Source organism: Myodes glareolus, chromosome 18 (assembly GCF_982192425.1).
Source record: "Myodes glareolus chromosome 18, mMyoGla1.1, whole genome shotgun sequence".
Lineage (NCBI taxonomy): Eukaryota > Metazoa > Chordata > Mammalia > Rodentia > Cricetidae > Myodes > Myodes glareolus.
The window spans coordinates 37,270,021-37,293,586 of NC_142043.1; the positions used below are offsets into that span (position 1 = coordinate 37,270,021).

Sequence of the window (23,566 nt, forward strand, 5' to 3'; positions counted from 1 at the left end):
TAGTCAGAACAGGCAGGGTATCTGTCTATTTCTACTAGAATGAGCCACCGGCCTTATTAAGGTGAAAGGAATCCATTGTGATCAGTTTGTTGCAAGCTCAGACTTGTCCGTTGTGGCAAGTTGGAGATTTGTATGGTAGAAGCAGTAATTCTGAAAACTTTGACAAATGAATGCCTACACCATCAGATCCCTTCACAGCCTTCACCTTTCCTACCACTGAGCCAGCACTGGGTGGCCAATGACTGAGTCATCTTGTGTATTAGGTCACGAGGCACCTCTTCGGTGGGGAAGAAAGGATGGTTTTCAGAAAACAAACACGAAATATGACAGACATCATTCTCTGTCTATTGTCCACAGATGCTCCAACATGCCTCTGCATCAGACCCCATCCCAAGCTTTCCAGGCCTTCCAGGTTCCTAACACCAGACGAGCTATTTGGTGCTGCCTGAGGGGCCATCTATATTCTGACTTGGCCTGCTTTTCTTCACCCACAGAGTGGGCGAGCAGGTGCCCTGCCCTCCGTTCTGCCCACTATGAGGCTTAGCTTACACGATTCTTTCAAGACTACCCATGAGCGAGGCATTATGGGGCTGCCATTGTTTAGGTGACATATCTACACAAAGCCCATTTGAACATAAACTCAGCTTGGTCATTTTCTTCTTGGTGTTTGATCTTATCTGGAATCCCTAACATAGCATGGGCATGAAGTGGTAAGTGCCACTGGTCTATGAAAGCCTCTGGTTCTGCCTGTGTACAACTGGATATTCCTTCTCCATCTTCAGATGGATTCTTGCTGCCCCATGCCACTGAATCTCACCTGCTCTTCATCACAGAGATGATCTTAAAGGGTAATGTTTTGTATTGTTTTTTTCTCCAGTCAGGATCTCACACGGCCCAGGTTGGCTTTGACTTTACCATGTAGTTAAGTGTGATCTCGACTGTCTGATCCTCCTGCCCTATGTCCCAGGTGCTTAGATTACCCACATGCACACACCATACCCAGTTTATGTGGTTCTGGGGATCAGCTCAGGGTCTTGTGGATGCCAGGCAAACATTCTACCACTGAGCTCCATTCTCAGCCCAATAGAGTGTGTTGTTTGTATATGGTGAAAAGTCACTGGTAGCCTATTCTCTAGTTAGATGGAGTAGTAGTTAAGTAGTGGACTGGTTCCACATCTCTACTGTGCTGAACAGCATTCCTCCAAAATTCATGTTGAAACAGAATCGGTCATGTGGCTGTCTTAGTTAGTTTTTCTACTGCTGCGATAAAACACCACGACCAAAAACAACTTAGAACGGAAAGGCTTTATTTGGCTTACAGGTCACAGTCTATCACTGAGGGAAGCTAGAGCAGGAACCTGGAGGCAGAAGCTGAAGCAGAAACCATGCAGGAGTGTTGCTCACTGGCTTGCTCATGACTTGCTTCGCTGGGTTTCTTATATCCCCAAGACCGCCTGCCCAGGGGTGGCACCACCACCACCAGATCAGGTTTCCCCATATCAAACATCAGTTTGCTTACCCACAGGGCATTTTCATGTGGGCATTAAGAAAACTGAGGTTCCCTCTTCTCAGATGATTGTAGCTTGTGTCATGTTTATAAAACAAGCCAACAAACACACACAACCAACACAGCGGCCTTATCTGCAAACACCGCTGATCTGCAGATGGGATCAAGTCAGAGGGTGAGCGAGCACATAGTGAGCAGAAGGCCACACACTAATAATAAACAGAAGTCCCAGATGTTTATCCAAGAGCCAGGGCACATGGGGGACGGCTAGAAGATGCAAGGGAAATTCTCCCTGAAGCTCACAGGATGCGTGGCTCCACCACCTTGATCTTCATCTTCTAACTTCTACGATTGTGAAATCATGTATTCCTTGTGTTTTCAGCCAGAAGTCTCTGGCAGTTTGTTAGGACCACACCAGAAAGCTAATTTAATATCTCGCACAATCTAGTCATTTACCTCGTTACCTGGGAGGGATTATTTACTAAAGAACATTTACAACATTGTACGTTTTATCTATCCCAACTACCACATATTAGATACACAATTTCAATTAGTTAAAATGAACAGGCAAAGAGCACAATGCGGTAAACATTACAACATTTGAAACTGGCCTTGTGTAAGAAACGTACTAACACATCTCTGCCCCCGTCTCAAACAAGAAACAACAGAGAAGCTGGGTGAATTATTCCATATTATATGAATATTTCACTACTGATCTGTAAAGAGACAAAAGTCTTGGCATTCATTGATACGAACTTCACTCATTCAATCCTGTTCTGAAAGAAATTACACACAAGTCTCAGTTGGTAACAATCATTTCACGAGAATAAATCAGCAGCTGACATGGCGCAGCGTAAATGGATGATCTGTGAGCATGCAGCTACATATTAACTGCTTTTCCAAAGTTCAGCTACACAGCTAAAACATGAGCTTTGGGACTGTCTGCAATTCTGGAGACAGGTTTTGCACATCTAGTGTAGGGGAGATCTAATGTTATTACAAGTCGCCACTGTTAAAGCCTCAGCCCGTGCAACAGAACTCACGGATCACCTCCATGCCTAGCCTGACTCGAGCGCTTCCCCCGCACGACCCTAGGCAATGGGCCTCTCATCTGTAGAGAACCTGGGGCATCTACTGTTTCTCTCAATGGCATTCGTCATTCACTTGTTTGTAAATTCAGACCCAGGAACAATTCCGAGAGCATGTCCCCAGCTTGGCGGCACTTCAACTTCATTATTTTGTGCTACCGAAACATTCTGACAACCAGATTCCCCGAGAAGCCCGGGTCTACCACTGTGCGTTGTGTGGAGGTGTGCAACAGAACAGAGCGTGGGTGGGGCAATAATACCTCGGTCCCTTTGGTGCCAAAACCCGAACACTTTGGTTGTTCTTCTTGGAATCATTGTGGCATGGGATTTTACACTAGAACCCTGGGGGGGAGAAGACTCGAGAGAGAGGCCGACAGAATCAGGATGAACAACGTAACGGTTCTGAGTTCAAGAACACAACCAGTTCTCACATTTAACAAGTCAGAGGTGAGAGCAAAATTTTCCAAACACTAAGCCAGCACAGACACTGCAGACACTATGATCACAGTTGGACACTTCCAGTTGGAAACGGGGACAATACAATTTCCAAAAGAAAAAAAAAGGAAGGGAGGGAGGGAGGGAGGGAGGGAGGGAGGGAGGGAGGGAGGGAGGGAGGGAGGGAGGGAATAAGTTAAAAACAATTAATTTTCATGGGCAAATTCCAATAAAGGGTTTCTGCCACAGGAGCTCCAGTTTTGTTTTACATGGTCAGATGATGTCATAAATGTCAAGAAGACACGAACTGGTAGTGCGTTAAACTGCTTGCTCAAAGGGCTTTTAGCCTCTTTTTAAGATGACATTGAAGATCATAGTAAACGAGATGGGTGTTGTATTCTAAGTACCAAGGTGAAGTTGAATTTCAGTTATTGGCAAGAACAATAAAATACATTATCACTGCAATCATAAGACCTTCCTAATAAAAAGATTTCACACCATAAAATGTACTTTTTTAAAAAAAACAAAAAACCCACACCTTGAATGAGTGAAGCGGAAGCAGAACTTGTCACTGGGATTTGCTCAGCAGGGTCTTGTCTGTCAGGATGCTCACCTTACAGACTAAGCAGCCAGCTCAGGACAGCAGTAATGTCTGAGTATTCCAATCCATATTCCCAAAATGTGCTGGAGGTCAGGAACTACACCCATAATTATCAGACAGGAAATTCCCAGTTGACTACACACAAAACCTTGCTTAGAAAACAAGTTTGGCTGTGTGTTTGACATCCCAATGCACACATAGTTTCAATGCATTTTGATTACACTTTCGGGGTGTTTATAAATATATAGTCTCAAAATAGCTGCTATTCTCAGTCTTTTCTATACACAAGATACATATTGCATTTGTAACACTCATTTAATTACGACATGCAATTTACAACACCTGGAATTACAGCAGGACATGAAACACGAACACAGCTCTGTCCAGTAACTATGACTTCGTGGGGACAGAGTGGACAATGATTCACTTCTTTAATGATCCACTGCCTAGCAAGTGGCACACACGTTCTCCATCTCTCATCTCAAGACACTGACTGGGAATGTCATCACCTTCTACACCTATGTCACATGTCAACCGTGTGTGTCCCATGGTGGTAGTGGGCTGGACTCTTGAAGTGCCTGCTCTGAAGAGGTTTTCTCATGAGGCTTCCCACTGTACCTTCCACTGGGGGTTCAGACTAACTTTGAACAGTGTCAAGAGTCCAGCAGGCAGACTTTGAATGTGTGAGAAAACCGGTATTTGGCGTCTGTCCCGTGTATCACATTACTGACAAGCATTTTACAAAGAGCAGGGAGGAGGAGGGGCCCCTGTCCCTGCCTGGAACTCATAAACACACAGGGTCTTCCAGCAACCTTGACGCAGAGGAAACTCAGTTATCTCTCTGTGCGTTGTTAGCCATCTCTTGGCGACTGTTCATCTTGCGTGTAATGATGACTAGGATTCGCCGAATGGCAAGCAGCCGCTCTTTCAGGGAGGCCATGCCAAGAACGGCCAGCTGAGCCTTGCGTTCCAATGGCAGCACGGCCAGAATCCACCAGGACCAGGCGGGGCCGCTAGAGTTGCTCTGTGAAAGACACGAGGGGATCAGCATAATTAATGTCCACAACACAGGCTGGTCCCTAATTCAGCTTTTTGTGTAACCAACAAATAAAGGCAAGGATGCCACCTTCTGCTGTAGGAACAGGTCATAGTTCATCAGGCCCTGAGAACGCAGAGTTCCTGTTGAACAAGAGCCACATATTCCAAGGTGCGAGGAAAGGACATGAAAGGAAACTTGCCGAGAGCAGCTTGTTCCACAGAGAAACTCCATGAATTTATCCATCTCTGTTCTCCCAAGTGTCCAGATAACGATGCACACCCACCAGAAAGAAAGATCATAAATGTTACCTCCAGGTGCCAATACTGTATGCCTTTCAAGTTTTAAGTGGGCTAGCTAAGGTATACTGTTATAAAGGTCAAAAGTATTTGGACAAGTTTGAGTGCCACGGGAAAGCCGAACTTAAAGTCTAAGTGGCAAGGTGTGTGTAACACACGTATGTACACACATCACTAGATGTGGTAACTATCGTGAATTTATACGTGTGAATAACACACTTAAGTTTTGTTTAGGTACATGTGTACATGCACGTTAGTCTTTACTTCACATAATCAAATGAGCATTCTGGGCTGAACTCTAAGCCAACGTCGATTCTCAGCCGGTTTCTGTTTCTGGTGCTGGAATAAAGACATTTAAGTCTAAACCCGTTTGCTTACAAAGTTCGGATTCTCTTCTCTTCCCTTTAGAGAGGTACCAACCGGGAGCTAGGGAGAATAGACCCCAGTGGCTTTAGCTTTCAAGTTCAATAACTTAACTGGAGGGTGAGAAATAACCCATGAACCAATGCTCAAAGGCATCTCAAGTAACTGCCAAGAAGATCCTGGCCTGCCCTTCAGAGGTGACCTATAATCTCTGAAGATGCTAGAGAAACACTACGGGACTCAAATTTTTACCTTCCCTTATCCCACAAGACAAAATGCTTAATGAGAAGCACCTTACAAAGAATATCCTCCCTTAACTAAAATCCTTGTCATTGCAGGATAATGGTCTCCAAAGATCTCAGTGTCTGTGACTGTAAGTGGAAATGGGGCCTTTGAAGATATGACCAAGTTACTACAATGGGAAGATTATCCTAGTGGACCGATGGAGCCATGTGGATTCTTCCAGTACTGTGGTCAGGGGAGATGTAACATAGAAGAAAGGGCTGGAACTGGAGCGTTGCTGGCTTAGCAATGCCAAGGAAGGCTATCTTCAGAGGCTGACGATGTCAGAAGCAGTCTCTCCTACAACCGCCAGGGGGCGACTGCACTGCCATTGCTAAGGCAAAGCACACCTGTAGGGCTTCTGACCCACACATTCTGTCAGGTAAACACTGGCATTGCTGCAGCCATTGTGTTAGTGACAATGCGTCACAGCAGGGGTAGGAAGTAAGTCCACCCACCAATTAGAGATTAATTTGAATTGATTAGTCTAACTACCTTCCTTTTGAATCTTGACACAGTACAGTGGGAAAAGGGCGAGGTAAGAAGGGGTGGCCAGGAAGGACGCGGAGGTGATTTTAGAATCTAAAGCAGGGCCTAAACTTGCGCTACTGATGATTTTTTTAAACTAAGAATTTTTTACAACTCTAGGCACAGAGGTACCCTGCATCTGCTAATACAAATCAAACATTTACTACTAATAAATCATAAATATAATTATTCTTAAACAATTCTTTTATATACACATAATTGTACCGTCTATTAAAGATGAAAGTAAGTTCAACACTAATTAGATATATGTGATTTCTTATTTTTATACACAAAAAATAAATCTTGGCTGAAATACTGAATACAGAGCATTGTCAATGTTTTTCAGCACCAAACAATATTCTGAATTTACATAGCTATCAATGTTGAGAATGCCAACTTCATATAAATACAGCATGTTTGGAGCCACTTCAGAAAATGCTGGAAATATTGTCCTAATCCCAAGCCAAACTTTATTTATTGATCTTTTTTTAAATGAGATTCAAGCTAGCAACTGTCCTGGTTAGCGTCACCTGTTCACACTGGCCCAGCCTGGAATCATCTGAGGGATTCTCAGTTGAGGGATTACCTAAGTCAGAGTGGCCCGTGGCCACAAGACAGTCTCTGAAGCACTGTCTCTTAGCAGTAACTGATATAGCTGGGCCCAGCTCACTGTGGGTGGCACCATCCCTAAGCAGGTGGTCTGAATTATAGAAGAAATCAGCTGACCATGAGCAGTTAGAAACCAGTGAGCAGTGTCCCTCCACGGTTCTGCTTCAGTCCCTGCTCAACTTCTTGCCCTGGTTTCCCTCAGCGATTAGTTGGGACCCAGAAGTGTAAACCACATAGACCCTTTCCTCCAAAGTCTCTTTTGGCCAGCGGACTTCATAAAGCAACAGATAAGAAACTAGACGAGCAAATCAAACAACTTTTCAAGTCAAGCCCTCTAATCCAGAGATGCCCTGCTGTGACAGAGACCCGGAGCGGTGGCAGGAAAGCACCGAGTCTTCGTTTTCTGCAAATTAAACCACAACGCTGCTGTAAAACGCAGAACATTATACACACAGGGAAAAAAACACTGCAATACACAACACACACGAGTCTTGAATCTTGAGTCAACATGATCCAGGCAGCATCCACTGGCACGGTGTGGCAAGACAGCATGGGCAGTGCAGAGCACACGCTCCGTGCTCAGAGCCAAGGCTGCAGTGAAATCCATGCAACAGCACAAGCAAATGCTGTCAAAACACCTCGAAGCCACTAGGCACTAAGTTCTGAATTAATTTTTGATCACTGTGCGCTCAGACACCTTTCCTGCCGGCAAATTTTTCTTAACTCTTTCATTCAGTTGTCTGATCCCTGTAAGGAGTTGCAAGGCACCGTTCAAGAAACTTGCGCTTTAAAGCACACTTCTGAGTCTGAGAAACAGCACTGATGCAGAGGGGAAAAGAAAGATGCACAACAAGAGCCGGAAGAGAGAAACATGGGGAAAGGCAAAACACATTTTGCTTTATACGAAACATGTTGAAAGTTGGTCCTTCCCACTACATACACAATTTCTGCCATCCAGAGGCACATATGTGAGCAGCTGGAAGGAACTATGTACTTTGTAACCATTCTGCACCTGAGCGGCTCTGTCATTAGATGGTGATGCATTGGCGCTTAGATACACACCGCAAACGGCCCCATTTGCTTCCCGAAGGGTCAGTTGCAACAAAAACTACTGGGCGGTCAGTAAGGACCTAAGGCTTCCAAGACAGCGATGGCCGTGGGGTTTTCCCTTCAGGTACTCAACATCTGGCTTGGCATGCGCAAGACAGAGATGAAGCACGGTGTTCTGAGCTAACGGAAGGATTTTTGTTTGAGGCGATCTTGCGCACGGATAGAAAACGTTGCTGATCTATCGACTCTGCTACACAAGGCACAGGCTGCTGTACTGGGTCTCCTTTGGGAAGCTAGGACTCAAGCTGGCTCATGATCACAACGGTACACAGCGCTGCACTGCTGAGTTTATCACAGAGTGCTGAGCCTTGTCACATTGCCATGGGAAACAAGGGCATGACAAGAGAAGGGAAGAAAGCCTACCTGCGGCTCAGGCTCCCTCTCTGGCATCGACCCGAAATGGCTTAGAATTTGTTTCTTCATGTGATCCTGGAGAGAAGCGAACCAGGAAACAGCCTGCTGGTACACGGACTCATGGAGGGCGGTAAGTTCTTCATACTCTGGACCTTCCACCTGGCCAGAAAAGAGAGAGAGACATTTCAGTAATCCATGCAAACACAGGCCTCTGCACACTGGTGACCTCTGACAAGTTAGGTGGATTTGTGACATTTACTCCTTCACTAATGACACAAAATGACATGTTTACTATAGAAATGATCGCTTTTTAATAAGCCTGAGATCTGCGAATTGCACCCTGGTTCTTCTCTTAAGATTCTAATGTGAGCGCATATCCAACGTTATAAATAACTCCTCTGGGTATGTATGGTATACAGATTATGTATTCGATGTATCATAAGTTATTTACCCATATACATAAGACACATTTTGAACATCCTGACATTTTATTTTAAAATTTTTTTAAATGATTTTTAAAATGTCAGTAGTATAAATAAGTATGCAGAGGAACCAGCAAGACAGCAACACCAAGTAAGAATGTGCAGCACCAAGCCTGCCAACCTCAGAACCCTCATGGTAAAAGGAAAGTATATATTCCTGCAGGTAATCCTCTGACCTACACACACACACTGTGCTGTATGGTATGTGTGTGCACATACACACAATATAACAAAGAAATAAATACACACAAGGGAACTTTTCGTTGGGTGTTGCAGAACAAGGAATGAGGGCTGGTATTTTACAAACCATTTTCCTAATAGCAATTCACACTCCAGGAGCTGTGCTGGGCAGCACTGTGACCACCACATTAGCTACTGCTGTGTGCCGTGCCTGGCATCTGATACTCCTCACTGTCCAGGCAACCATTAGGCTCCCCCTGAGCCCTGCACAGGATGGTCTGGCAGAACATGGTACTAGTGGTTGGGCGTGTCTTGGCTTCATTGTTGGCTATCATGGACGTGTGTCAGTCAAGACCACAGCCTTGTAAAGCAGAATAAACCACCCAGGTCTTTTCTGGATCGAAAACTCTCGAAGCTATATAAAATCTACAGAAACTGTAACCGACAGAAAGAACCATCATAGGTTTGACTTACACAGATTAACCTTCATATGTGATTGGGATTTTCTTTAAAATTGCTTCATAAGCAGCTTTTAAAGCCAGTTTTAAAGTAAATCCACACTGCACTAAAAATAAGGTGTCGTTGACAGCAATACCAATAACACTTCATTAGATCTGTTGTCGGTTTCCTAGGACGAGCCTGAGAACTTCCATATTGGATCAGTCTTTGCAGCCAGCCCCATGGTCCAGGGGCCTTGGAGGTGGGCACCCTGAGGTCACTTGATCTTTGAGGCTCTCAGGGCCTGTAGCCACCAGAAGTGGCATCTGGGAGCTGACGGAACCAACCAGTGTTCTGAGCATGATCCCACTTGAACAAACGTGTCTACGTCTCCAGTGTGACTTCTAGTGTGATGTGACAGGGTACATGCTTTTATATCCACATTGCAGATTTCCAGCAAAAATGGAAAAGAGGGATACAATAATCCAAAGTATTTTCTCTTACTAAGCATTCCTAATTTTGTTATAACGTAACTTACAGACCTAAAGCACCCCGCCCCCTCTGCCACAGATATTATTGGGCTCAAGGGATCCTGTCAACGGTACAAGGCAGCGCAACAATCACACCAGTACCCTACACCAGACAGAGAACACTGCTACTACCCAGAAAGACTCCCCAGCCCCGATCTATTCCCAGTCAGGTGAAAAGTCCACCTTGCAATTTCGACTTCTGTCTCCAGGTCACGCTTTTCCTGTTTCTGGAAGTGGTCAAGAAGACAACGCTTTTGCCTGCTGTCTGTGTGCAGCGAATACGCAGTGTGAAGCCTCCCATGTTTGGCTCCCGTCTCTGCCTGGCTGTAGACTCACCCGTGCTGTTGGAATACTAGTTCATTAGGTTTTGCCTCTGATAAATCTCCACCGTAGGATGAGCTGGAAAAGCTCATCCATCTGCCCAAGGGGCATCTAGACCACTTCCACTTTCAGCTACTGGCGAGGCAGTATGGACATCTCTGAACATCTTCACGAGGACCTGTTCAAAACACTTTGCTTATCTGTCAGAATATGTGTACTGGTTATTTCTGTGAGATAAAAATAATTCTCGAAGGGGGAGAGATTTTTATATTAGCTTTGGAAGGCACTTTCAAGCACGACTGTTTTATGTTCGACCTCACTCTGGACCATACGAGGAATCACTGCTGGGACCTAAACGCTGGCCATCACCACATGGTTAGCCCTTTCCCCCGAGGTATGTATTTTATATGTATGAGTGTTTTGCCTACGTGCATGTCTGTGCATTTCTGGGGAGGCTGGAAGAGGGCATCTGCTTTCTTAGAACCTGAGATACAGGAGGTTACAAGCCACCACGTGAGTGCTGGGAATGGAACCTGGGTCCTCTGGAAGAGAAGCCAGTGCTTTTAACCACTTAGACATCTCTCTGGCAACTCCCACCACGTCTTAATAAATAACATTGTATTGGAAACCAGTCTAACATATGGCTTACTGCTGCTTATTAATCCTAAGAATCGAAACTAGTTGCAGCAGAGACCGCATGACTTGCAGGGTCGAAAGCACAATCATCAGTTAGTTTCTATGGGGAACGGAGCCAGAATATCTCCCGCAGATACCCAAGTCCATATAAAATGATGTACCACTGACATAAAGCCCACACATGTCCATCTGAGTCATCTATAGATTGCTTGACCTACTAGAAACAGTTATTACACTCTATTGTTTTGTTTTGGAGACAGGGTTAGGCCATGTTGCCCCTGCTGGCCTCACACGTGGGCTCCATCATTCCCTCTTCTTCAGTCTAAAGCATCTAGGATTACAGGTGGATGCTACGTGCAGCTATACCCTGCTGTTTAGGGAATAATGATAAGACAAACATGTCTATACATTTTTAGAGGCATAGTTATTTTTGTAATGCTCAAGGCACTATCAACTGACTCTATGAAGAAACCAGAGACAGAATTGTCACCTGATATGTGTCTGGTCTTTATAGAAAAAGTGTGGCAGTCCCCAGACTCGAATATCAAACATGGAACCACAGGCCCAGGCTCCCAAGGGCATTTCAATTTAGGAGATTTCTCTACTAATTTTAACTCATGTGAAAATGCGTGTAGAGTCCAAGTGCTGGATTAGGACGGAAATACAAATTTCCGTACACTGTGCGTACAACGGAGGGGAAAACAAAGTGAGCGACGCCGGTGAGGCCCTGTAAAATGACCCTCACCTTCTCGTCTTCCAGGTACTCGATGTCCGCGGTGTTATAGCCGTCTCTGTGGCGGTGGTTCAGCACTCTGAAGCGGCTAATCCCGACTGCCTCCACAACGGAGCTTCCATCGGGGAAAGTTCTGACGTCCTTTATCTCCAGCATGCAGCCGTACTCCGAAATCCTGAAAGGACGGGCGGGGAAAGAGGCAACTGTGTGTTTAACATTCAAATGCCTTCATTTCCCCTAAAGTCTGGCTTTCTAAAGGAACGCAAAACCAGACTGAAGAGCGGGTGTCCCTACATCGGGTCAGCAAGGTTATCATCCAATGCGATACTGTGCCCTTCTGTTGAGTACTGCCTATACTAGAGATGGAGATTGGTTGACAGAGGCCTCAGGCCTCAGCATCAACTGAGTGAGAGCTCTAGTAGGATCTGAGGTATGGGAAGAGACCAAATCTTAAATGTGGTGCTTTAGCCACTTGGTCAGGCCGTGTTGAGGGTCCAGTACGCACAAGATTTGGTGTGGCTCAGACACTCTGCTCCCGGCCCACAGAAAATCTCCCCACTTTCACGTGCACTGCCCAATCAAAGTCCTGAGGCAGGCAGTCTACAGTCACTGCCTGTCTCGCTGCCTCCCTTTTACATCCCACCACTCCACGTATAAGCCCAACAGAAGCTACAGATACCCTCCAGGTGGCCACAGTCAGTGGGCATGTCCTGCCACTGAACTAACACCCTCTACGCTTTTCTACCCTCGGTGACCTCTCTGGTCCTCCACACTGCTTTCCCTGCCTGCTTCTCACACGCTGGGATACCCAGGATTCTTAAGTCACAAACCACTTTGACATCTGATAAAGTCTTCCCTTCCTGGTTCCCTAACAGAACAATCTCGTTCCCACTTGTGGTGCGCACATACATAGAAGCGGCCAGAAGATGTTCTGTGTTTTTCTAGCTATAGGCAAACAACCTCCGAATGCCAGCTCTCCCACGTCTGCCTCAGCTGCAGAGCCCATCCCATCTAGGAGCATCTTACCTGGTCTGTGGACAAGAACCCTTGAGTGGGGCAAACGCCTCTTGCCTGCAGCTCCCAGCAGAGGCGGCCTCATGCTGCTCCACAAAGGGCCATCGGTGTGCTTTTACAAACTACCTCAATTCAAGCACACTGCTATCCCTCTGGCTTCCCTTCCTGCCCTATGCTAGCGGGACTCGGGTGCCCTCTGCCCTCTGGTGTGCTTGAGAAGTCTTGGAGTAACTGCTGTAGCTTTCGCCACACTACTTCTACTGACCTCTGATGAACCAAATCATAACATATGCTAATTTACTAAGCCCTTGCACACGATTGTGCATGTTCAGCGTCTTATGTTAAAAAAATCTTTGCTTGCTCCCAATTGTGAAAATAATCTCTACTATTTTCTCTTAATCTCTCTTTTACATTTTCCAATTCACAGTTTTCACAACAGGAATCTGTTAGAAACATATACATAGTAACACAAAGAAGGGAAGAGGCTTTTGCTGTCCTGCTGAGACTGCCCACTACTTTGATTGGCAGCTTTAACTGGTGTCCTCTCTCCTTCATGCAATTACATGACTCTGGAGTTCATATTTGAGCAGGTCTGATCTCCATGTTCTGACGGCAGCTTAGGATTCTGATATGAGGAGACTGTCCTTCTTTCTGGTCATTTGATTTGTTCAAAACTATCTGGTCCTTTGCTGTCACACTGATTCTAAAACGGGTAAATAAAATCCTTTTGGGATATGAATGAAATGAAGAAGCTGTATACAAACGGCCTCCTATGGAAATCGAGTCTTAGCATCCACTAACACTGGCCTTTCAGGTACAGCTTCATAGATGTGAATCGGTCAAGTTTTAGGATTTTCTTCATACATGTGTATTCTCTTAAAAAATTGATTTACCCCTGGGTGTTTATAGTAGGATCTGTTCAGTGGCTCTTAAAACACATTATCCTCTTTCTCCCGGGCACACGGACAGACTATGTGTCCCGCGCCCTCCTGCACAGCAGGTGACAGCATACAGGAGGTGACTTTTTTTCCCTCCAGAATCCTCTAGGGGGGTGCATGTACCACCAACTGCCATTTGGATATGACACCATCATGGTCAAGACCACGGTGCACTGGAAAAACCTCTCATAGGACAAGAAGGGACTCACATTCTGAAATCAAGCCTCAGCAGCCCGCTGCCTCCCAACATCCTCTCCAGACAACTGAGGTGAAGCAATAAGAAGTGAAAACAGGTGGCTGGAGAGATGGCTCAAGGTTTAAGAACATTGGCTATTCTTCCAAAGAACCTGGGTTCAATTCCCAGCACCCACATGGCAGCTCACAACTGTCTGTAACACCAGCTCCAGGGGACCTGAGGACACCGTCACACAGACACACATGCAGGCAATATACCAATGTATATAAAAATAAATAAATCTTTAAAAATATAAGTAAACAGGTGGCCTGGTTTGCATAAAACCAAAAACTATGAGCTTATACTTTTTGAAAAGCAATTTGAATGACTAACGATTTCCAGGTATCACCTTTAGCTGCTCTTCAGGACAAAGAGGAAGTTTGCCCTTAAACAGGAGCCTCGAGATGCTGTTTCTTACCCTGCATTCTCTGCAGACAAACACATGCCAAATCGCTTGGTGCCGGTTTCCATGCATCTTCTTATCATGAGCCGATAGCGGGGCTCAAAGACATGGAGAGGGCAGGAAACCGTGGGGAAGGCCATGGCACACACAAAGATGGGCACATCTCGGGTCAGGCTGCAGAGCAAGGGGAAACGTTAGCTTCGATGCGTAAGTTGTTCAGAACAGAAGCGAGCAGTTGCTATAGCAGCCAGAGCTGCCGGCAGAACAGCATCTGAGCCTGACTCAGGGCTAAGTGTGCGATGACGTCTCCACTCAGCCAGTTTGCAGCCAAGGCTGTCCTCTTTAATGTCATGTTTGATGATGAGAGAGCATCCTGTGTTATAGTACTGTGCTTGCAAAACACACAGCTTTGGATTATACTTAAAATATTGCACAAAGCAGAAAGTACACAGTAGACAAAGGCATCAAGTTTTACATAAGACGTGGATCGACCAGGTCTACATGGAAACACACACTTTAACCGGCTGGAGAGAGGAAATTTCCATGAGTCATAATCCTGCTTCCTGTTCTGATGTTTGCTCTTCCATTTAGAAAGATGTTCAGACACAGAAAGCAAATATACAACTTTCAAAAAACAGATTTTGAAATATTTCTTATGACTTACACTTATAGACCCACAAATATTTTCCAACTAACTTTTTCTATTTAAAGGCCAAAAAAATTCTATTATGAAAAAAAAAACCCAAAATCTAAGATAAGGTGTCAGTGAAGATTGTCCTCAGTATTCTGCACTGAAGCCCGACTTCCTGTGATAGAATCACTTACTTCGATAGTTCCAACATTTCTTCATCGTGAATCCTCTTCCTATCAGACAGCTCATCTGGTAAGTACCGGAGTATCAATTCTTCCGCCAGAACAGTGACATTAAAATTTCTGGTTGCCAACAACTGTGACAATAAAAGTCATGTTAAATGATACCAAGTGGTAATTACTCCCACAGGACGATGATCACCACTGAGCTGGCTCTTGTTCTGTACATGTGAGAAAGGGGTGGCCGGGCATTTGCTGTTTGGGTGACAAGTGCTCCCTGGCAATACAATAACAACTGGACACTTGAAGATTTTGTTCTCAAGGGGCTTTTATTTAGTGAATGACCAGGATGTTCCTGTATTTTTCCTTCCATTATGAGTTTCTGGTCAGCACACAGAGCGATGGGTATTACTGTGACATTTTCATCCATGGACATGATGTACAGGTTTTGCGTCTTCACCCAGCCCTCGTGAGACAGCGGGAAAAGTGCAAGCAAAAGGCTTGTGTTACAAACGGTCGCAGAGGCAAGCTTTGGTTCTCATGGACATAGGGAGCGGTCCTCAGGTCCCTGGATCCCGGAAACAAGAGTGCATCAGAGAACCGGGGAGGTGTGCCTGTCAGCAAGAGAAGATACTAGCATGGGGAAGACCATGGAGGAGCTCCCTAGTGAACTGCCGCGTACACTCAGAACGTAAGGCACAGCATAGCACTGATAACCATCCTGCAACCCCTGAAAAGTCTAGAAATCTGCAATGTGAATGCAATTTAATAATGCAAGTGCATCATGCAACATAAGGTAAGTAGATACACGCGTTTTAGAGAGGTTTTAATGGTGATGACATTTTTTTTTAAATATTTATTTATTTATTTATTTATTATGTATACAATATTCTGTCTGTGTGTATGTCTGCAGGCCAGAAGAGGGCACCAGACCTCATTACAGATGGTTGTGAACCACCATGTGGTTGCTGGGAATTGAACTCAGTACCTTTGGAAGAGCAGGCAATGCTCTTAACCACTGAGCCATCTCTCCAGCCCCCGGTGATGACATTTTTTAACATGCTTTGGCAATGAATTAAAAAGTTATACTCATTTTATTCTTTTATTTTATGTGGGTGGTTGTTTTCTTTTAATTGATTTTTATTGAGCTCTACATTTTTCTCTGCTCTCCTCCCTGCCTCCCTCCTCCCCACTTCAACCCTTCCCCAAGGTCCCCATGCTCCCAATTAACTCAGGGGAGCTTGTCTTTGTCTACTTCCCATGTAGATTAGATCTATGTAAGTCTCTCTTAGTGTCCTCATTGCTGTCTAAGTTCCATTTTATTTCATTTTAACACCTTCTCCTGCCACGTCAGACTTTGGAGAAGTTAATTTCGCCTAGGAGTATGCTTCAGTGTGCGCGCTAGAGGGTGAGAAAGGGGAGGAGAAGGCATGTTATCTAGAAACTGCATGTGTGTGCTTCTGGAAGATAATTAATGCAGAGGTGACCAGTGAGAACAGAGCCAGCACACAGCTCTGCGATGCTATCATTTCATCTCCCTTATCTGCACGCTCAGTACACACGGACTCCAGAGTTTTGATTTGGGTTAAATATCAATAAATAACTCCCATTTATACACCACATTTTACTGACTTTGGTTTCAGACCAAAGGCAGTAGCGATTGATGACTAGAAAGAGCCTAAAAGAGACTGGACCACAGTGTGGAACAACCCGGACACACGCTAGCATATCAGCATGTCAAACGGTTTGGTATGAGTAGATACCTATATATCCTGACAGCTTTTTTCAATCTCACTCAATGATTTATATCTGAAAAATACTTTATTTGGCTACTTCTGCATCTAATGCTTCCTTATACGTTCTGGCTGATGAAAGAGGTGGGAAATGACCCATATTAGATTTAAAAAAAAAAAAGTCTGATTTTTAACAAGCAGATAATAGAAGAGATGCATGAAATATCGATCACAGCACAAGAGGGGCCTTCTGAGTTCACAAACCGCTTACTTCTGAAAGCTTGTCCTTGCACAGTGGACAGTGTGGAGCATGGTCGAGGCAGCGCTCGAGGCATTTCAGGCAAAATGTGTGTCCGCACGGCGTGGTGACAGGTTCAAAGAGCAGCCTAGAAAGAAGAGCATGGGTTTCCACCAGGACACATTCAGAACAGACGCTCCAAAGAGCCGCCTGCTTAAAAGGATGCCCTATGCAGTTTCCTCCAGCCGTGGGGGTCATTTGTATCCACTCCTCTCGTACATACATCCTCGCTAAACTTTTAGAAAATAAATCCATTATTACTGATCTATATTATGCTGGCTAATTTTAAGTTATTTCGACACCAGCTACAGTCATCTAAGAAGAGGAAACCCTAACTGAGAAAAATGTCTTCATAAGGTTGGGCTATCAGCAAGCCTTTAGAGCACTTTTTAAATTAATGAATGATGTGGGAGGGACCAGTTGATTGTGGGCGAGGCCACCCCTGGGCTGGTAATCCTGGGTTCTATAAATAATCAGGCTGAGCAAGCCATGGGGAAGAAGCTAATAAGCAGCTCCCTTCCACGGCCTCTGTATCAGCTCCTGCCTCCAGGTTCCTGTTTGAATTTCTGTTCTGACTTCCTTCATTGACAGACTATGGATGTTGAAGTGCAAGCCAAATAAACCTTTTCCTCCCCAAACTGTTTTTGGTCATGGTGTTTTATCATAGCAGTAGTAACTCATATTAACACACACATACACACTCATACACACACACTCACACACACTTATACACTCACATACACTTACATACCCACATGCACACTTACACATTCACACTCACACACACATGCGTACCTAGGTGTGTATATGTGTATCTTCAAAAACAGCACCTTGCATGCGGTTATAGAATTCACAAACACTTTTCAAAAGGCCTATATGAATTCTATACCAGCTCACCTCATGCACAGAGCACACTCAAAGTCAGCCACATCAATCGTGAACTCTGGCTCCTCCAGAGAGTTCACGTTCCCCTGAGGTGAGGAATCCACATCTGAAAAAAAAAATTCAAATGTTGTAGCAAACATCCAAACTTCTGAGAAACACCATACGACAAACGTATTTCTGCTGGGCAAAATGTTTCAATATCAACGTTAACAAATGATGCTGAAGAAAAATTCATACAAGACTTGACCAAGGTGGTGTGAATTCAGGGAAAACCATCCAAGGGTTTGTTCTCTTCCTCACTATAAAGCCCCACCAACATTCACTCGAGAAAATAAGCTGGTTCACTCATTTCTTTCTGGATTTTACGGTGTCAAGATCTTTTACAAATTCATCCGAGGACTAACTAATACTCTACCCTGTCGATTTCAGAATATCAAGGCAGTTAGCTGACCTTTCTTGGGAACTTTCTCGGGGGTGTTCCTCTCACACTCATCTTCTGTGTCACTTGGGAGCTGTCTCTTTAGAGTGCTGCTTGGTGCTGCTGGGAAGACGCTTTCCAAAGCCTTTTTGTCCTCTTCACGGTGGAGGCCCAGAATAAAATACAAAACCGAAGAACCGGCCTTCCTGTCTGCATCAGACTTCTCAGATGGATTCTATTGAGAAGGAAAGAGAATCCTGGATATTCAAGAGCCATGGGATACAAGGGAGACAAAACCAAAGAAGCCGACATGCAGTAGCCTTCTTAGAACTCTCTGGAAATGGGCCGTGGGGAAAGTACTTATTGTTCAGAGTGAGCCTTGGGCTTGGAGCCTTGGAGCCTTGGGTTTGCATCTGCTTGCGAAAGCTGGGCATGGCAGAGCTGAGCATGTCTGTCACGTCAGTGTGAGGGGAGACAGCCAGGCCAGCTGAAACAGCATGCTCCAGGGTCAGCGAGAGGTCCTGTCTCAGAACGTAAGTGGGAGCAACCGGAGATGACACCCAGTGGTTACCCCTAACCCCACACACAAAACCGATTTCTGAGGAAGAGAGAGGGCCTGTGCTCTCGAGCCCACTGGCTTTGTCAATCAGGTAATCAGATGGGCTTTACGCTTCCCATGGTAAAACGCAGGATAATTTCTTTCCGAGAAGACCAGTCTTCAAATCTATAGCCTATACATCAATGTGTACATTATATATCACATGTTCAGATCTGCCTCTGCTTTCTGTTTTCCCCAAGACAAAATAATATGAGGTCTCCTGATGTTTTGGAGATGTTCCCCAACAGTTTGAGGGGCTCTGGGGCTCCCATCTGTGCTGTTCCGTGAGTTCTGCCCACTTCATCTAAAAGCTTTAACTAGTGTTTACATCCAGTCACGTGATCCTTGATGCCCCTGGAACTACCAAACAGTAAAGTCACCCAGCAGCAGACATATGCAATTCACACCTCAGAACTGTCCGCATTAGCGTTCCTGCCTTCTTCCATAGGACACTGGGGATTCATCTGGCCATCACCGTGGGCCTCTGCTCCACTTTGGGTAGAAGCTGTCAAATTCGGATGCTCACTTTCTGAAGCTGAGAAGAACACCTCACATATTACCTGTAAATATTTCAAGAAGAGAAAACAACGTTGTAAAAATCCACTGGGTGGTGTGTGGGGGTCTCTAACATATTTTAGAGGTTCAGAATCAACACAAGCCAAACAGGTCTGTAAAAAATGGCAAAGAACAAACACCATATTCCAGCCACCAATCTCTTAAAATACTAACATTTTGAAACTATACACAATGTGTTACGAACTGTAGATTCTAGCCCCTTTCTATCCATCTTACCAATGGAAAATATGGGAATATGCCCAGAGGAGGGAACCCAGAGACCCTTCTCTGTGTGAAAAAAATGTTTCAAAGAAAGCAGGCTGTCCTTAAGTGCCCAAGGTGGGTTCAGACAACTGTGGGAGGAAAAACTGACTTGTGTTCCACTGCAGCACAAAGCAGAGTGCGCTCATCCGCAGAGATCACAGTGTAGGCAGACGGTAGCCGTGTGAGTTAAACCGTGTTCAAACAGGAAACACTGACAAAAGTAAACCAGAAACTCCCAGTCCCTGGAAATGCTACATAAAGACCAGGTGAGTACTGTGAGGCATTTGGCCAGGACTGATTCCTACTGTAAGCGTGACTCAGTACCTTCTGGACCATGCTGGTGAAGCGTTGCTGCACATCCCAGGTCAGTCTGTGGGGCAGAACTCCTTCATAAGCCAAACTCTAGGATAATGACAAACCCTAGGATCTCCACTCTGTCTCCACAGCCGTGTGCCGCAACCTGGCCTCACATGTCAACCTCTCATCACAACTGGGGCAGTGTACATGACCTCAGCAGACATTCTGCTGCATATCTAATTAGAGGTCATCAAACGGGGCACGTGTGACTACGGTGTCGCTAATCGCACTGTTGTGGGCATTTGAAATTACACGTGTTGTTCTTACAGGCAAGGGCTGCCGGCACGACACAATGCCACACGTAACACCTGAGGGAGGAAGTCATTCACGAGAACACATACCTTCTGCGTTTCTTTCCTTGCTGAGTTACATTCGGGATTTAAAGCAAGGCAGTAGATAAATTCCTTTAGCACTTCTTTACTTCTTCCCAATCCAGAAAGAATCTGAGCTTTTACATGGTGCCCCTGGATTTGCCCAAAGACAAACACAGCAAGATTATCTACATCTGGAGACAATAAGCCCCGGAAAATGTGTTAGAACGGTTTGCTACATCTTCAGATTAGGTGGATGTGAAACCGTTCTTAAGACAAGACTCACTGTTTAATAAATACATCTGCAATCAGAATGCGCTTATCACTGTAACTGAGGTTTGTGCCCAAAGAAGTTCTAAAGGACATGCTAAGAAAGAAATGGAATCTATCAACCTAATTTTATTTTTTATGATATTTACAAAATTTATATAATTTACAAAAACTGCTGAATAGCTAAGAAATTAAATGTCTAATATATTTATCATTAATCTTAAAGCAATCTTGAACAAAAGATCAAAGCCAGGCATACACATGAATTAATATGAATTTAAAATATATTATGAATTATGACAGCAAAAGAGTTATAATTTCCATATACCAGCAGTCACCATTTGCTTAAATGTGTTCCTGTGTGTGTGTTACAGGTATAGGTGACCTTGGAGGTCAGAAGAAGGTGTTGGGTCTAATGAGGCAGTGCATCTTTTTTATGTTTCTTTGATATTTTCATGTCTTTTTCGTAAAATACTGCTCAAATTCCTTAACCATTTAACCAGTTGTGTGGATTCTTACTGAACTGGTAAGATCACTTCATATGTGCTGAGTACAACTTCCCCTTATCACACAGTCTTATCTGTTCCGAATTCGTGTTTAATTTTCATCTCTGCACCAGGATCTTTTGAAGATCAGGAGTTTCAAATGTTTGGTGAAGACCTACTCACTTGAGTTCTGATCCCAACCAGCCATGTGAAAACAGCTGGGAGGGTGACATACTGGGAGGGGAAGACAGGAGGATCCCAACGGTTCACTGAGAGACCCTGAATCCAAATATAAGGCAGAGAAGCAATTGAGGAAGACGCTACAATGTTAACCTCTGGCTTCTACATTTACTTACATAGGTGAGTGCAATGGCACAAACACACACATGCATACACCTTGTATGCATACTCCCCCGCTTACATGTACACATACACCCTCATATACAGGTATGTGCACCCCCATCCACATATGCCCACTCAGACACACACACACACATACACGCACACACATGCACGTACACACACCCTCACACATACACACACACACAAACACACACACACACACACGTACATACACCACAACCTTAATCAAATGGATCTTTTCCAAAGTCAATGAAGAAGCATACATCACCTTGGTCAGGAGAGGCTCCCTCTGACAGACCGTATCGGCATCCTGCAAGGCTTGCTCATAGTTCTTTGTGTTTAGATATAACTCAGCTCGCAGCAGCAGGAGCGAGCTGTCATCGGGGGCTGAAAGACGGGAGATACAAGTGACTGCATTTTAAAGATACATTGCTTTCTGTCATTAAAATATTAAATTGGAAAATTAGGACAAAGACAAACGCAAAACAACTCCCAGTGATCACATGTTGAGTTCACTGGGTACATGAATACAATTCACAGAGTTTTCTTTCAGGAAAACAAAAATAAGTATTCAAAACACATGAGGATAAAATAACATTAATCCTTCAAGCGCACTAGAACAATCTCCAATAATAAATCAAGTAATCCTGTAATCCGTTAATCTGAATCCAAAAAGCTTTCAAATCTGAGTTTCGGGTTTGGGGGGTATTTCGGACTTTGAATTTTTAAATTAGAATTGGAAGACACTCAAAAAGAGAAAGAGAGCCTTTATAAAATGTGAAACACTTATAGATTCAACTCTTTTGGACTACAGAAATTCATGCTGGAAAATTAGGTATTTAAAGGGGACATATGAAATACATTTCATGGGAAGCACACTAAGAAATCCATGCTTAAAACCTAATAGAGAGGGATGGGGTGATGGCTTGGTCAGTCAAGTGCTTGTCACCCAAGCACTAGGACCTCAGTTTGAACCCCAGCACCAAAGTCACAAGGGAGGGTGGGTACAGTGGAGTATGCCTGTAGTCCACCCAATCCAGCCAAAATGGAGCCCCAGGTTCAGTAAGAGGCCACGGATCAAAACTAAGGTAGAGAGCAACTGAGAAAAATACCTGACACCAGCTTCCGGCTTCCACATTCATAGGCATGAACACAATGCACACACAGCAACACATGCATACACACGTGCCACACACCAAGAAACTGGATCAGAAGAGTAAAACATAATTTTTCCCTACCTAACCATGTGCATGCCAATTCACCTATATTATATACACCTCAGAACCTTCTCAACTTTCCTCCCTATGTTTCTCACACAGAAGATACACTACAGTCAAACACAGCTCTCAGAGAAGTCCAGAAGTGGTTCTCTCTGTGGGATGCCCCATAGCTCATTACAAGTGTTGATGTGGCAGGGTGCCAAGGAAACTCGACGAGGCCAGAGCTTCCAAAAGCTGAAACTCCACAGCTGGTTTTCACACCTCTGGACTCTGCTCACTCCACCCCATCTTCTCAGGATCCTCGCAGAGGGGCTACAGCAGATCTTTTCCCTTGATAACCGTGCTGAGCACTTAGGTATACCCCTTTCTCTCTTCCTGAACACAGCTGTGGATTGCCTTGAAGCCCTGACTTTGACCTCAAAAGTCTCACCTGGGCCTTTGCAAAGGTCAGCAGACTTCCTATTAGTTTATGTAGAAGCCAAGCAAATGTACAGGGAAAAAACTCATGTAAGACAGGGCTTAAGGCATGGTAAACTGCAAAAAACATTGTGTTATGAACACATGTTATTGAGAGGCGTGGCAGGGAAAGGGTGGGGCAATGGGGAGCAGGAGTCATAGGAAGATAGTCACAAGGTTTTGGTTTTTTTTTTTAAACTGAAACAAATCAAAACATAACAGTAATTGTTTCTCACTGATCTGTGATTGAAACACCCTGTTGTTAATTTTTAAGACAAGGTAAACAACAAAACGGCTTCAGGAAGTTCCTGAAACTGGCAAGACTTACTAAACCCTCCCTCTCAGTAGTAAACAATAAAGACTGCTGAGAGTCAAGCTGCCAGGAGGACTCTCAGACAAGCTACAATGCAAAGGAGACTCT

The 23,566-nt window shown here is 44.6% G+C and overlaps 1 protein-coding gene across 1 annotated transcript in view; it reads right to left on the minus strand.

Moving 5' to 3' along the window:
- Positions 1–1,290: 1,290 nt before the first annotated feature.
- Positions 1,291–23,566, minus strand: part of Lonrf2 (LON peptidase N-terminal domain and ring finger 2) — a 34,460-nt gene continuing 12,184 nt past the window's right edge. Inside the window, exons 2-12 of the mRNA XM_087898096.1 lie at positions 21,738–21,856; positions 20,382–20,504; positions 19,272–19,424; positions 18,300–18,501; positions 17,861–17,954; positions 16,937–17,051; positions 14,948–15,069; positions 14,138–14,296; positions 11,545–11,707; positions 8,222–8,371; positions 1,291–4,655 (exon numbers count right to left, since the gene is read on the minus strand). Of these exons, the coding sequence (XP_087754222.1) occupies positions 4,461–4,655; positions 8,222–8,371; positions 11,545–11,707; positions 14,138–14,296; positions 14,948–15,069; positions 16,937–17,051; positions 17,861–17,954; positions 18,300–18,501; positions 19,272–19,424; positions 20,382–20,504; positions 21,738–21,856 (1,595 nt within the window). The 3' untranslated portion in view covers positions 1,291–4,460. The remainder of the gene's footprint in view (positions 4,656–8,221; positions 8,372–11,544; positions 11,708–14,137; positions 14,297–14,947; positions 15,070–16,936; positions 17,052–17,860; positions 17,955–18,299; positions 18,502–19,271; positions 19,425–20,381; positions 20,505–21,737; positions 21,857–23,566) is intronic.